Source organism: Rhamphochromis longiceps, linkage group LG7 (genome assembly GCF_057381845.1).
Source record: "Rhamphochromis longiceps isolate RC_006_pf linkage group LG7, R_longiceps_female_GT1.1, whole genome shotgun sequence".
In the NCBI taxonomy this organism is placed as follows: Eukaryota; Metazoa; Chordata; class Actinopteri; order Cichliformes; family Cichlidae; genus Rhamphochromis; species Rhamphochromis longiceps.
The window spans coordinates 35,945,977-35,961,532 of NC_140563.1; the positions used below are offsets into that span (position 1 = coordinate 35,945,977).

A 15,556-nucleotide genomic window follows, 5' to 3' on the forward strand; every position below is an offset into this window, starting at 1 on the left:
TTCAAAGACAAAAAAAGAAGCCATCACCAGAAAAAATCTTATTGATATGCAACAGTAAATAAAGCAGTTGAACAAATCTGTATAAGCCTTTAGTGTCAGTGATTTTTTTAATCAGTTAAAAGAAAATATTACCAAAGATAGGAACTTCTGAAACGTCTCAACTGTCAGCTTCAAGGCACTTTGCTTTTCTGATTGTGGTTAAACAATTGCTACAGAACCACATGACCATGAATAATAACAAACCAAGATGACCTTTCACAAGGTTTTACAAGCGAGAATCACATGTATCAGTTCCTCATACGGACTCCAGCGCAATGCAATTCTGTCTCATGACCCGTGACTGTAAATGTCTGACTTAGCTGCAAGTCAGCTTTAAGATTTTAGTCCAAAACACTTGACAATCAAATATCAAGTTCCATCTTGAATCATTTGGCAGCAAATGGAAAAAAAAAAAAAGAAAAAGAAAAAACCCAACCCTAAACAAAACAACAACAACAACATAGCTTCCTAACACACCACAATCTGTGCAGACTTCCCATCTCTGGGTTTTGTGTTATCATTCTGTGGGTGATTCCAGTGCATTTCTTCTTTCTAAATCAATTGTTTAGATTTTCAAGATAATTTAAAAAATAATAATAATTTAAAAAGCAGAATTGAACAACACTCCTACTTTTCCTGGAGATTTAAAAAAAAAAAAAAAAAAAATCATTTTTCCACAGGTATTACTCACACAGTCTGCTGACTTAAAAGTGAAGCAGAACTAATACTAGGACTGAAAAACTGAGTGTTTTCTTAACATTATGTACCTTTAACAGAAATGATCTATTTGTTAATTAGGGGAAAAATGTTAAAATGTAGCATTTTCTGTTTTCTGGAAGCTTAAAATCATTTTCAGTTTCTATATCCAGATGAGGTTTAGGCAAAGTTTAGTGTCATGTGGCTCATTCTCCACCAATTTTTCCATCCTTCGAGATCCTCGGATAGTAAAAAGTAAACTTTTCTTTATTTCACTATTAAATGTCTGTGCCATCACATCCGACCTAAGAGAGGAAATGAGATAAAATAACCGAGGACCGACCCCGTGATGACCCCGAGGAATATCCAGGTGTTATAGGACATGACGCACAGCATCAGCATGTAGGCCAGAGACACCTGCAGCATGTGGAGGACCGTCTGTATGATGTGCAACAACCAGCTGATGAAAAGAAGAGGGAGAGGGTTATTTACAAATAAACTAATAAGTCAAAAACATCGTTCAGGTCTCGACATTCAGTCTGCCAATATGTGATGGTCTCAGTTTGCCACACACTTTTGTTTAATACCGCCCAAAAGATAATAATAGTTGCAATCTAGGATACACCAACAAAAAAGAGGGTGTCACCATGCTATGGAGGTTACCACCATGCCACAACCATACAGTTCAAATAGATGCATTTCTGCATTTTATTCAGTGATTTGCATTTCACAGTATGATCCATGATAAAAAAAAAAAAAGTTACTAGAAATGACTTGCTTACCTGTTCCTGGTACTTTGAGGTGTAACGACTGATGCTATAGGGGTCAGTGAGGATTCAGAGGGGCTGCTGTCCAGGACAGAGATGCTGTCGCAGTGGGAAGATGGGGCGTCGTATGGAGACTGAGGCTGGGTCAGCTTGGAGGGATTCCCCAGCCACAATCTCCACACTTTAAGCACCTCGTAAAAGACAGTCAGAAGCAAGACCACCAGCACTGACACCACCATCCCTGTAGGTACAAAAATACAAAATGTTAACTCACAAAAAAGTCACTATTAAAAAGTACGTTTATGCAATATGATGATGATGATGAAGTGAAATTTATTTCGGTCAACAACAACAACACAGATTATCATTTTACATAAAAGTACTCAATCCTACAGTAACCGACAATGGAATAGGCTGAAGGCTTGTGGCTTATAATTATCCTGTCCTTTACCCCATAGGAATAATCAAATCCTTAACCAAGAAAATAAATAGCATTGATAAATAAGTTATATAACAGTTTGAAAAGAAATCAATGATAAATCAAGAAATTAAATCAACACGAAGTTATTCATCAAACCGTAACCTTGAATGATACAAATTTTTAAATTCTTCCTGAAAAATGACAAAGAAAAACACATCTTCAGTTCATCATTAAGTCCATTCCATAATTTCACTGCCAAAACTGACACACATCTATACTTAACATTGGTTCTCACTTTAGGTATTTCAAACTTATAAGACCCCCTCAAATCATATTTTCCATCTCTTAGTTGAAACATACTTAAAACACAAATTAGAACATTTTTCATCACTCGATATATCATTTCTAAAGTTTTAGAATGAATTTTAACATAGATGATCCTACAAAACACTGGTTGGTGGACTCCCTATATCCAACTTTATTATTCTAATAGCTCTTTTTTGCAATTTAAAAATTGAATCCAAATATGTTTTGTATGTGTTCCCCCAAATTTCTGCACAATAGATCATATAAGGCAAACAAAGGGAAGTATACAATACATAAACGCAGTTCTTATTCAAAAAAAATCTCTTGTTTTATAAAGAATAGAAACAGATTTGGATAATTTCCGTTTCACATGTTCTATGTGGGGCTTCCAACAAAGTTTATCATCAATAATTACTCCTAAAAATTTTCTCATATACTCTTTCAATTTCAACATTATTTAAAGTCAGTTTTACTTTAATATTACTTTTACTACCTCCAAATAACATAAATCTTGTTTTACTTTCATTCAATGATAGTTTATTAAATACAAACCATCTATTTAACTTCATGAGTTCTGTTTCCACTGTTTTCAGTAATTTCTTTATGTCCTTTCCAGAGCAAAATAAGTTTGTATCAACAGCAAACGCCACATATTTTAAAGTATCACTGGCTGTACAAATATCATTTATATCAAGTAAAAATAACTTAGGTCCCAAAACAGATCTTTGCGGAACTCCACAAGTTACTTTTCTAAGTTTAGATTTCATGTTATTAATACTCACATATTGGAACCTATTATTCAATAGGTTCCTTTGAATAATACATCATTATTTTTGCTACTTTCAGATTTAGACTAGATTGACACCAACATCTGTTCACTTAATGCGAAGCTCCAGCCAAAAGCAGGTTCATGAAAAATACAGAGGACTGGAAGCATTGAGAAAACAATACATTTTCTCTACATATAGCTTGAGAACATTTTCCCTGCTTCCCCTGGGATACATGAGGGGTATCTGTTCTGGCAACTCCTCTACAACCGTAATATTTTAGTATTAAAATTTTTTTTTTTTCACTTTAACAACTAATTATAACCCCTTAAACATCTCCTTAATGTAATTAAATCTAATCCAGATCCACTTCAAGGCTGGCATATTTGGACAAATGTAGAAAGGGGTTGGTGCACAGTCTTTCAAAGCTGTTTAAAAACTAACTTCAATTAATACATTTTTGGTTCCTGCGACAAGTTTAAGAAAAAAAAAAAAAGAAACACTTGACAAAAAAAAAAGATAAATCTGAAGCAAATTTTATCAACCTGTTAAAAACAAGTTTGAACAGGTTTATTCAAGCTTCAGTTCATGAACATGGTAGATCAAGTTTGTATAGTAATGTCAGCAATATTACAGAAACACTCCACCGTCATCAGAAATAAGTATTTGAATTGCACCACACAATTTTTAAATCCAGATGAACTGATTCTAAGGCTTTTTCGCAAGACTTTAATACTCTGCAGCTTACCTGCAGGGCTGTGCACATCCCAGAAGTCAAACAGCAGCGTCACACTGCTCGAAACCCCAAAAGTCATCTAAAGAAAAATGAGAAGGGTATTAGGAGTTGTTCACTGGTAAAGTGGAGTTTAGGGCCAACATTTATACTGAATGCAGTGTTGTCCAATGTTCCAAGAACAGTCCGTACAATAGTACTCAAAATATTTCTGATTACAGAGTGAAAAACAAAGAATTTAATTTATACTACTTTGCACAAATATGCTGTATATACACACACATGATTTTGTCCGACAATTAGAGGACATACTGCCCCACAAAGGCACACTTTGTTCAGCCTTGCTGCTGTGGATATGGGCTGACAGAGGAATGCACGGTCTGTGGCTCTTGCTTGCTCAGCAGCACAGCTCTATCCCTGATAATTCACCACCTGTCTTGGCATAACTGCCTCTCACCAGCTGCAAACTAGCAGATCTCAGTTAGGCATCAGCCTAGCTGAGATCTGCTAGTTATAAAGTCTGGAAATGATAAAGTTCCAAATTTAACAGAGCTACACTGGCTTCCAGTGTCATACACACTGACCTAAAAATTCTCGCCTTAGATGGTCTTGGATCATTGTCTACCACTTTATCTCAGGGCACTCTGAAATCCTCCAATGACAAACTGTTAAGACATACGAGATTTCTCTCAAAAAAAAAAATAAAATAAAAAAAAATCTGGGAGCAGCTTCGGCCCCTCATGCCCCCAAACCACCGTTTGGCTTCTTTCTCCGTGACTCCATATCTCTCTCTTTCTGCCTCTCTCCCTCTTATTGCTTCATCTTCCTCATAAATGTTTTTATGAATTTAGATTATCAAGCAAAGCACTGAATGGAGTACCTCACTCAACTTTAGGAAAGCCTTCAACTATTGAGGGGAAGACCACGAAAGCCTTTCTAAATATGGTCACACTGAAGTGCACAGCATAGCTGTACATTAGTTGCATGTAGAATTACACAAAGCTTTGTAGTTTGTCATCTACATATTGTAGTTGTGTGTCACTGATCGTTTAAAGCATTTTTAAAAGAAAAAAGTCTACTGCAGTTATTATTTGTGCCTTCTTTCTTTGTGAACAGTCTCCCTTTTCTGCCTAAGCTAACCAATGAACAATCAACCCACATACAGCTTTTTGGAGGACTGCACACAAGTACATTTTCATATCCTCTGCATATTCGAAGACCTACACAAACAGATACCAATGTGGGACCATAAACACTTCACAATGTCATTACGAAAGCGGCACCATTGTCAATGGGAAACTACCTGAAAGGTTCACTAAAAGGTGGAAAACAAGAACCGATCTGAGCCATCCACTGGAGCCAGTTTTCCCAGTTTTAGACTTTGCTGGTGATCTTGCGTAAAGTATAACCAACTGTAATAGAAAACTGATGCCCAACAGAAAACCGCGCATTTAAGCCTAAAGCCATGTGTGATGATGCAATTTCTGATATGTAAAGTAAATGGGGACAGTTAACTATGCAGATGAGTCTGGTTATCTTGGAACTCGTCCCAGCAAAGACAATGCAGTACAAAAGACTGTCGGAGCAAAGGATTATCTGCTTTATCCGGAGGCCAAATCAATAAGCTTAAGAACAAAGGTCCATCTGTCCAACAGTAACCAGAGTTGTTTTATTTGGTATTGTGGCCACTGGCTGTGACGTAAAAACAATCGATGCCTTAATCCTCCTTATTTCCTGGACTTCTAAAATTTCAACTATACAGTCAGGCCAGATGACCAAGTTCAGAAGTGCAGTGCTGATAATCAAACATCCTCAAAGTTGTTCCCGAAACAACTTGGTGGACGAATGTGATGACCCCTTGTTAGAATATGGACCTAACAAGGGAGAAAGCACAATATGAAGTACAAGACAAAGCATAGAGGGAAGGATTTTATTTTCTACTTTTTCCTCTTCTCTTTCCTGGTGGCAATAATGGTTTCCCCTCCTTGAGCCTTGTTCTGCTGATGGTCCCTTCTTGTTACAAAGGAGGCTTGTCCTCCCCACCATCCCCAAGCGCTTGCTCATCAGGGTTCCAGCTCACAAAAATTGTCGTTAAAATAAAAGCTCTTTGAGATGACCCTTGTTGTGAAGTGGCAATGTATAACTAAGACTGACTAGATGATGAACCCTAATTAATTCCATCATGTACATTCCTGTCTAGTTGTGACATTCGCAAAAAAAAAAAAAAAAAAAAAAGACAAAGCACGGCAGGCATCCTGGAGGTCAGATATTTGGGCAATCACATCATGTAATGGGGCCATTATGCTTACTGTTCCATTCGACAAAAGTCATGTCATATCCTCTGGTGCCGGTCGTTCACCTCTCGATTAAGTGACTAATGTGACAGGTACAATGGAGGCCTAAGAAAAGAACCAAGTTGACTCTTCTTACAACTACTGTGCTATAGAAAACCAAGTAAAGGCCTCTCGGCCTGGGGCTCGGTCACTCAGGCACAGCTGGCGGCCGGCGGAGCTCACGGGCGCGTCACTGCAACTCCCCCTGGCTTCTGCTCCGCGGCTGCTGAGTGAACCCTCATCTGGGACTCTCCTCAGCTCTTACTGGAACAGTGGCGCGGCTGCCCCTCTGTTGGTCTTCCATGGTCTCTTGTGTTCTGGGGGCCTCTGGATGTCTGGAGTTTTGATCTCCTCCATACCTGCTTCACACCCTGGAGGACGGGGCTGTGGCCCCCCCACTCCCTGGCAGATCGTTACATGGAGAAACCTTTGGAATACAAGCGTGCTGATCCACACAGGTATGCACACGGGTGTTCACTGCTCGTAGACCCAAATTACACCTTTCTTGGCTGCTACTTCGAAGCACATCTGTCCTGCGTGCTGCACAACAACATTGAATATTTAGTATTTACTGCTGTTTACACTTAGCTAGATTAATGCGATGGTGTTGTGTTTAGTATGTTGCTTTGTTTTGTGTTTTTTTTTGTCTTTTTTTGCTTGTTTTCTATTCTTCTCTCAACAGGTGATCCAGGAGATTTTTATTTTTTTTCTCCCCCCCTTTCTCACTGTCCCTCTCCCCTTCTGTTTTTCCTTTCCTTCCTCTTTCTTTCTCCCTTTCCTATCTCTCACTCATGTCTGTCCCGTCTGTAACATCTGAAAATAAAATATAATAAATAATAAAAACAAAGATCGACCAAATGGACCAATACGGCAATGCCACGATGATCCATTTGGCAAAGTAAATCCATTGGGTATCCTTGTTGGTCTTCAGACAACAATTCTGATGGCTAAAGAACCAAATGGGACAGGCGGAAAAAAAAAAGAAAAGAAGAGAAAACCAAGTAAAGCAGTCAAAGGATAATCCTATATTGGCTCTTAATCTACAAAACATTTTACTCAACATGGTAGTGGTCTATCACAACAACTAGAACCAGCAGAGTTACACCCATCCATCACTGACACCCTAGTCAGGCTGTCAAATACCCTACTGAACTGAAGTAACCTCACTCCACACCGAAAGGTCTCAAACACCCACAAGGTTCAAGCTAACCCAAGCACCACTTAACTTCCTATCCAAGTTTTCCTTCCTTTATGTTTTATCAAATTAAGGATTTTTGGAGGTAAAACGCAGTTCCACAGAGAAACAGTGTATAATCAGAGCCAAAACTGAACTATGAAGCCATCTGTACATGAATAATAACTCAAAATTATTTAGTTTGGGTTTTAACTTCAGAATTCACCTTCATTCTGAAGCCCTAACCACACGTGGTTTGTTTAAAACTGGTCTGATCAGCTACCCGACTGCTCTCCTTGTCATCTTTTTAGTGAGCTCACCTTAAGCTCAAATCTTAGTAATTATGGTACTGAGTGAACTGTACTCCGTTTAAATAATGAACTATCCTACAAAAGCAGCATCCAATTTGTGATAAATGTAGTTATTATTTTAAAGGCAAAAAAAGAAGAGCTAGAAAGAGCTGGCTTTGCTGCACAGTGAGAAACATTAAATTTATGTCTTTATAACTTCTTTTAATGTGAAACGGATACATGGTGGCCAAAGTTTCCATTTAAAATGGCACAGGACAGCAGAGGTGATAAAAAAGTCGAAGTATTTGACACAATGAAAGAACGAGGGGAAAAATCAAATACAGACAGCTTGAGTCAACAATCCAACTGGGGGCTAGACTCGGAAAGCACTGTGAGCTTATCTTTCAAATACACTTTGGAAAAACCAGGTGTTTGTTTTCAAGGTGACAGTTGGGACTGAAAATGGTGTAATTAGTGCTGCTACTACAAGCACTCAAAATGACTGTATTCTGCACTTTTACACGAATACAGAACAATTTCCGAGTCTCAAAATGTGCTTTCACTATTTAGGTTTAACCGATAACTTTCATTTAAAGGTTATTTAGGGTAAAAATATCACAACTGCAATAATACTACTCGTTTTAGTGGACCTATAGTTAACAAAAGTCACTCGGGTTTTATTGGCATAAATGCACTAAAGACCCTAAAGCAATGATTGAGCTTATTTTAAATTCCAAGTGCATAAAGCAGCAGCACCTACATATGAATTCACATCTGCAACTTGCATACCTAAACTGATCTGACCCGAATTTATTTATTCTCAGAAATCGACACTTTAAAAAGAAAACAGCACAGGTGACATAATGTCCAGCTTTGGATGACACTGACAGCAAGGTATAAAGTTAATCATATGGTTACATAACACTGACGCTGTTGTTTTAGTGTTTTTGTAGTAGACTTTTAAAAAAGGGGTCTCAGTAAGCGTCCCTTCTCATTAGCTTAACTATAAACATGATTCAAAGTAAAGTTAACACATCTTAGTTTTTAAAAGATGAGTTATCTCCCAGACTTACGCCAGGTCAGACGGTAGTAGTTTGTAGTAGTAGTTTCACAGCAGATTAGTTCATATTTTTTTAATGGCTTTATTAGATGCAGTGTGTCAGAAACCAGTAAGTACTGCTTACACCGACTCCCTGGGTTCCCTGAAGTGTGCATGACGTGTTTTCCTCACACTAAGTGAGTCAGTGCCACACATTAACCAGCAAAGAAACGTCTCAAATGCAAAACAGCTTATTAAAGTAGCACATATGGCGTATGCTAGACCGCTGAGTGACAAAACAAACACACACAAAGAGAACTCACTCGCATCCTGACGAGCTTGCTGCGCTAACGTTGACACCACACTTTCAGCGGTTATTGAGCGCAGCTTCCATCACAGATGAGTCTCGGTCCGGACATTCAAGCACGAGCCATTTCCACATAATCGGCGTGCATTTCTCAAATATGCCTCAACAGAAACAGCCAGTGTCCCACCTACTCAGCCCAAAGACGCTATGTATGTAGCCTGTGGTACCACGTGACTTCGCCTAACAAACCACGGTTGACGGTTAATGTAGTTTTTCAACATGTAGGGCGAAGGCAAACATCCTGAGTGCGACTGCGCAGCCGAAATAGAGAGTCCCGGATAAACAACCGTTACCCTTCAGATTAAAGAGGGCGGCTACAACCCCCAAATATTTGAGTTTAAAAACGAGTGAAATAAGACCGCTAACTGAGCAGAAATCGAAGCTTTTAAAGCGTTTAATGAATATGTATTATGCAGAACCAATGACTGTAGAACGCTGTGGTCATGTGACAGACGGAAGCAGCTCACACGATTCTTGGAGTTGTATCAAGGACACATCTAAAACCTGCAGAACATCGGCACTCGAGGCCTGTAGTTGCCCACCCCTGCTCTAGACCATCACTCTCATACACTTCTCTACCATTCCTGACTTCCTCATGCAGTCCCACACTTCCTCTCTTGGCACCCGTCATAGCCTTCCTCTAGAATCCACCAAGAGAGTGCATCACATCTGCAGTTCTTTTCCTCAGCATGACCCCGTACTGTTGATGTATACATGTTTGTCTGGAACAGTTGTCTCTTGCAGGGACCACCTGTGGTGGACGTTTCTGTCATTTCAATGTTTATCTATTATTTATTTACTTTAGTATGGATGGCAGTAGGGGAGGTCTTTATTAGTAGCCAAAGCTGTTAAATCATGTGAAAACACTATTAAAATGGAGATATTTATGCCCTTGTTCACATTTTTCAAAATTATTCAGTTGACCAGATTGCAGTCTTTGCCGGCCGTTTCTGGCCCCACACCTTATGTTTTGAAACCCCTTCCATAACATTAAGTCTGGCAAAATGTTCAGGTGTAATAGTAAACAGTCTATTTTTTATACAGCAGAAAACTTTGTTTTTTCACAGAAATGTGGGTGGATGTAGTGCCTTGCTTCCCCTTACCCCCTTACTTTGTCGTTCTATGCAGTACAGCTTTGATTCTGCACTGTAAGCTGAAACTGTACATGTAATGGTTGAGGTGCAACTATATCCACACTGCACCTGTAAACAGCTCATATAGTAGAAAAATACAAAACTGGACACCACTCATCAATATATGAGGGGAGGGGGGAGGGATGAAAAGATAACATAACGAGGGGTTTCATAAAGCTATAGTACCTTTTGGTGAAGAGGATTTGAACAGAATGAAGGCTGGTAAAGGCAGCATGAAATTGCTTCAGAAAAGGAATTGCACAAGTTTTTTTCTCCTAAAACAAAGAGTTTAAAACAAAGTTCAGCAGGTCTACAAAGTCCAGTGTCTTACTGTTTTTGAAAGCTACATCTGTGTACATCAAGTGCACTTTGCACAGTCCCGCCAGACACAAAGCAGGAGGAGCATGTCCTGATGTCCTCATAGAGAAGAAGAAGGTAGTCCACCGCAGGCTCATGTAAATGTTGAAGGGTATCCAGATTGTTTAAGGCATGCTTTCACAATAATGCAGAGCCACAAGATTTCTGTTATCAGAAACTCATGCTGTGATTTGAAGCGGAGTGGCAAGATAAGACGAAAACACACGAAGAGTCACACAAACATTCAGTGCAGATGTTGTGCTTCAGATTTTCAGGGACATTAGGCATTACTATGCCTGGAGGATGTGGATTAAATTTTTTGTCATCAATATATGACAAAACATGACAAATGTATGCAACTACGTGGAACTGTAGCACTGAAGTCTATTTTGCTGTTGTGAATAAAATGAGAAAAGAGTTTTTATACGTGCAAAACAAAAGGTTTGGTGAACAAATATCTATACATACAACAGAAAATAGCAGACATTTGTGCAATGCTAAGATCATATTATGGTACAACAACATAAAATCAATACAAAATACAATAGTTAAACCCCACTGCTGACCACAAGCAGAAATGGACAAAAAAGGAAAATATCTCCACTTTTACAGATGTTCGATCAGAAATTGGCTTGAACTCAAGTTTGATTGAAGTTAAACTGCATTTTACTTTCTCTCTTTCTCTCTCTCTCTCTCTTTCCCTCTCTCTCTCTCACACACACACACACACACACACACACACACACACACACAGTAAATGAAGTGCTGAGATGTCCAGATGTGTTAACATCTGCACTGACTGACACACTCAAATCACCAGAAGAAATTTAAGGCAACAAAGGGGAAAAATAACATAAATCATCCTGATGCAAACCACATGCATCTTCAACCTCCGTTTATAAGTTCTGCTAGAGCGGACTTCAGCTGGTGAATCACAGAAACAAGGACTAAGTTAGGTGGGTCAGTTAACATGGCTGGTCGTTTTAGTCTCCAGTTTTAAGAGCAGGCTCAAAAGAGATAAAGCCTGTACCGGTATCACCCACAAGGGGGCAGAGTACGGCTTTCGGTACTGCAGACCTCATAACCAGCTACAGGGAAAATGAGGCTCACGAGACAAACTTCCTCTGAATACAAAAGTGGTACGGCAAGAAAAATATCTTAAGGAGCCAATGAAAGGGAGACGTAATGAAATAAAAAATATAATAAATAATAACAAAGTTTGACTGCACTGCTTTGTGGAAGCGTTTTTGATTAAAAGGCCTTTTCCTCTTAAAATCTAATTTGTATTTAATTTTCCTCTGGTCTGTAGTGCTGTTTATCCATCACTATTGATTCGGTGTGAGATTCCCAGTTTCCGACATATCAGCTCTGCAGCCGTCTGCTTACTCTTGGATTTAATGGAACTGAATGGCACGACACCTTTGGAGCTAAAAGACACACACACAAAAAGAAGAAGAAAAAAAAACATGAAAGAAGGAAAATATCCATCCATCCATTTTCTGCCGCTTATCTGGGTTCAGGTTACAGAGGCAGAGGTCTACCCAGAGGCACCCAGCCTCTCATTGGGTTCTTCATTGCATTTCCAACCAGCTGAGCAATGTAATCTCCCCAGCGTGTTCAGGTTCGCCATGGGGGCCTCTTCCCAGTAGGACATTGTGTAAAAAAATAAAATAAAATAAAATAAAAAATTCCAGAACTACCTCAACTGGCTCTTTGTGATGTGAGCTCCACATCCTACTGCTATGGGAGAGCGCAGACACCTTTCAAATATCTGTTATCTCATTCTTTGGCTTACTACCCACAGCTCATGACCACAGGCAAGGGTGAGAATATAGATTAACTGGTAAATCGACAGCTTAACTTTTATGCTCAGATCTCTCTTCTTCAAAGCATACTGGTACGGCCCGTACCACACCCATCCCTCTGTCAATCCCCCGCTCCTCTATTCCCTCACTTGTCGGTTCAAGACCCGGGACACTTACACCTGTCCCTGACCCAGAGTGCACACTCCACCCTTTTCCGGCTGAGAACCATGCCCTCAGTCCTGCAAAGTGCCTCACTGCCTCAAGACACATCATCTACCAACAGCAGAGAGGTGATCCTGAGGTCACCAAACAAGAAACCCTCCACCACTTGGATGGATTTATAAATTAATAAAAGTTATGAACAGAATCTGTGAAGAAGGGCAGCCAAAACCCATCGAGAACGCATCGGAATTACTGCCAACAGTGCAAACCACAGCCCATAACAGCCTGAAAGATAAGGAATAGCCACATCATGACCTGGTGACACAAAACAAATACCCCGATTTTGTCATGAGCAGTTTCGTTTAGGAACAATTTTATTTTCTATTATCTACATCTGCAAAAGAAAAGAAGCAGCTTAGCTGTTGTGGAGGCTTTTAATGATTACATTGTGAGCCTCTCGTCATTTGTCGTTGGATGCTTACTTCTGCAGAGGGATATGGTTGGCAAACGTTGACAGAAGAATGATGGCAATAGACAGTAGAATAAAAGGTTTAGGACTTTGTTTGAGAAACTGGCTCATGATTGCTGATGACCTTTTGAAACGTATTATTTTAAACATTCCATGTAGCTCCATAATAAGGATATTTGAAATCGGGCAACTCACATCAAGATGATTTAGATAAAAAACAAACAAACAGCACAACAGACCAGAGGAAAACTACTGAATGAACTGAATTTGAATTTGCTCCTTGAATTATTTTAATCAGTTACTCAGCCGAGTGGTTTCCCTAAGGACCTACTTATCTTTATAACCATTCTGTGCATTTAAAAACAGATTTTGATGTGAAAAGAAGCTGTTATCACAGGCATCACCTGTGACTGTGTATTCCTCTTTTTATATCCATGATGGAGGCAGCTCTGCCTGCACGACGACGAGGACAGCAGAGACATGTACAAAGAGCAGCGGACCACACTAACAAGCGCATGTTTGGACCCCCGGACCCCCCCGCCCCACCACAAAAAGGCCAGACTGAAAGCTTTTAGTTTCAAGGCATCACAGATGCAACAACATGTTGGAAATAAAAACACAACAGACGTGTCCAACGACTGATTATTCTAAATGCTGTATAACAATCTGAAATACTTTTTTCTTTTTTTTCTTTAGGCACAGTGATGTTCACCTGACATTATCTGCTGGGACATGAGGAAAAATTTAAATTCTTATATTCATTATAAGAAATTATCCCCTTTTTAAAAAAACAAACAAAACAAAACTCAATGCAGGACAAAGAATCAATCCTTGGGGAGTTTGAAGCATCCATCCTCTTTTCATCCACCTTGTCTCTGGATTCGTTTCGAGGCGAGTGCAAACAGGTGTAGGTGGGAGTGGTCACAATTCTTCATCCACCTGTTTCTTCTCTACTGTCTACTGTTGAAACTGGAGTTGGCACTACTGCAGCTTTCCTCATAACTAGGTGGGGGCTCTGGAACACACAGAGGCAAAGAAAAGTAAACGGGACTAGATAAGAGTTTAAGGTTATCTCGGAATTTTACTGTGATTTAATCTACTAGAGATTATAGGCCAGAAAATGCAAAACACATTGCTTAGTCATTTTGGGGAGTGGGGGGGGCGCTATCATGGCTTCCATGAGTAGTAGTGAAGTCGAACTCTGGAGCTGAAAATGTGGAAGTGCAAGAAACTGCAGGCCCTTTAATGTCCACATTAAGGCTGGCTGCACATTTTAAATACCCAACTATACAGCATTACAACAGTTTCTTCCTAATCTGGAGTATTTTTATTGTTATTATCTGACAAATTATGTGGACTGCTGTGAATGGAGCCTGGCCGATACAGGACTTTATAAGACTGGTATGTACAGATATTTGGTGATTTAAAAAACAACAACCCAATATCGGCCAATATTTTTAAAACTTGAAGCATGATGATGATGCAACTCATAAATGCCTAATTAGCCATTACACCTTGCAGGTGATTGTCTGGGTGTGGTAGGTTTATTAAGTACTAACCATGAGGGTAGTCAGTAGTGCTGTACTCTGGAGGGAGAATGAGTGAACAGGAAGTGGGGGTTGGAGCAACATTTCCCTCAGTGAAGAAAGGTATGGTGGCTCCTGTGGACAAACAGAAGAGCGGAGCAGATGCATCGGGGGGATTGTGGCTAGGCGGCGCTGCCGCACCTGGTGCGTAGCTGAAGGCGCTGGGAGACATTGTGACTGCCTGGCCTGAGGGATCCTGCTGTGAGTGACTCTTTGTGGGAAGTTCCTCACTGGTAAAGCCTCCTGCACATATATCATCGCCTCGATCCTCCTCTGCTGGCGGAGCGCTGGGCATCACCCCTGCTGCACCCGCTGGACTGGTGGGTGTAGACCTCGTCGGAGACTGGTTTAAAGCGATGTTTCCGATATAGATAGGCAGAGTGACAGCTGCTTCAGGATATCTTAGTGACACCTGTAACACAAACAGAGATCCGTGAAGGGAGCAGCGGGATCAGTCCCTGTTAACTGTGCATTACTCACAGCTAATTTATTTTTTATATTCCCCCCACCCAAGTTGATCCTGTGTCTGTAGAATCTATTCTTTAAAAGTTACCACCCCTTTTGGGTACCCTTAGCAAAGACCCTTTGTTTGTGTAGAAAAGTGTCTGACACCAAGAATTAAAAGCACGTTTAATACATGCAGCCACCATTTTAACAGCTTAGAAATGACACGAGCAGATTACTTTAATAAGTTCCTCTTAAAGCAGCAGCACTCAAGAACACCAAGAAACTGCAACCTGGAAAGTTTTGCAAATTGCTTCCCCTGGCAAATCGAACCGTTTTGCCAAACTTGCAATCATACTTCAATGTAGCACTGAAAATGGTAAAAAAATATCTGAAATGATGAGTGGGGAAGAAAAAAAATATCAGATGATCTGCTATTAGCTGCAATGGTCATTTGCAAAATATCACAATATCATCATAGAGGAATTTCTGAACTTCTTCCCACTTCAAAAATCTATTGTGACCTACTCATACTTTCACCTTGGACAATCACATGAATTTTTTTGATTCATTTGGATCCTACGATAATTTACTTCTTAAGGTCAACTGTCCATTAAAAGCTTCACTGCTCTATAAGACCTGCAGCTCCACTTTAGTTATTTCCTAAT

At 39.8% G+C, this 15,556-nt stretch overlaps 2 protein-coding genes across 2 annotated transcripts in view; both read right to left on the minus strand.

The window, feature by feature from the left end:
* Positions 1-23: 23 nt before the first annotated feature.
* On the minus strand, positions 24-9,169 carry slc31a2 (solute carrier family 31 member 2). The gene is made up of 4 exons (XM_085413518.1): positions 8,889-9,169; positions 3,745-3,811; positions 1,518-1,743; positions 24-1,195 (listed from the first exon to the last, which is right to left on the minus strand). The coding sequence occupies exons 1-4, from the start codon at positions 8,892-8,894 to the stop codon at positions 1,030-1,032; spliced, it is 465 nt and encodes a 154-aa protein (XP_085269644.1). The 5' UTR covers positions 8,895-9,169; the 3' UTR covers positions 24-1,029.
* Positions 9,170-11,086: 1,917 nt separating this feature from the next.
* The window catches only part of arrdc1b (arrestin domain containing 1b), a 46,902-nt gene continuing 42,432 nt past the window's right edge, over positions 11,087-15,556 (minus strand). Inside the window, exons 7-8 of the mRNA XM_085413516.1 lie at positions 14,418-14,856; positions 11,087-13,873 (exon numbers count right to left, since the gene is read on the minus strand). Coding sequence (XP_085269642.1) covers positions 13,809-13,873; positions 14,418-14,856 — 504 coding nt within the window. The 3' untranslated portion in view covers positions 11,087-13,808. The remainder of the gene's footprint in view (positions 13,874-14,417; positions 14,857-15,556) is intronic.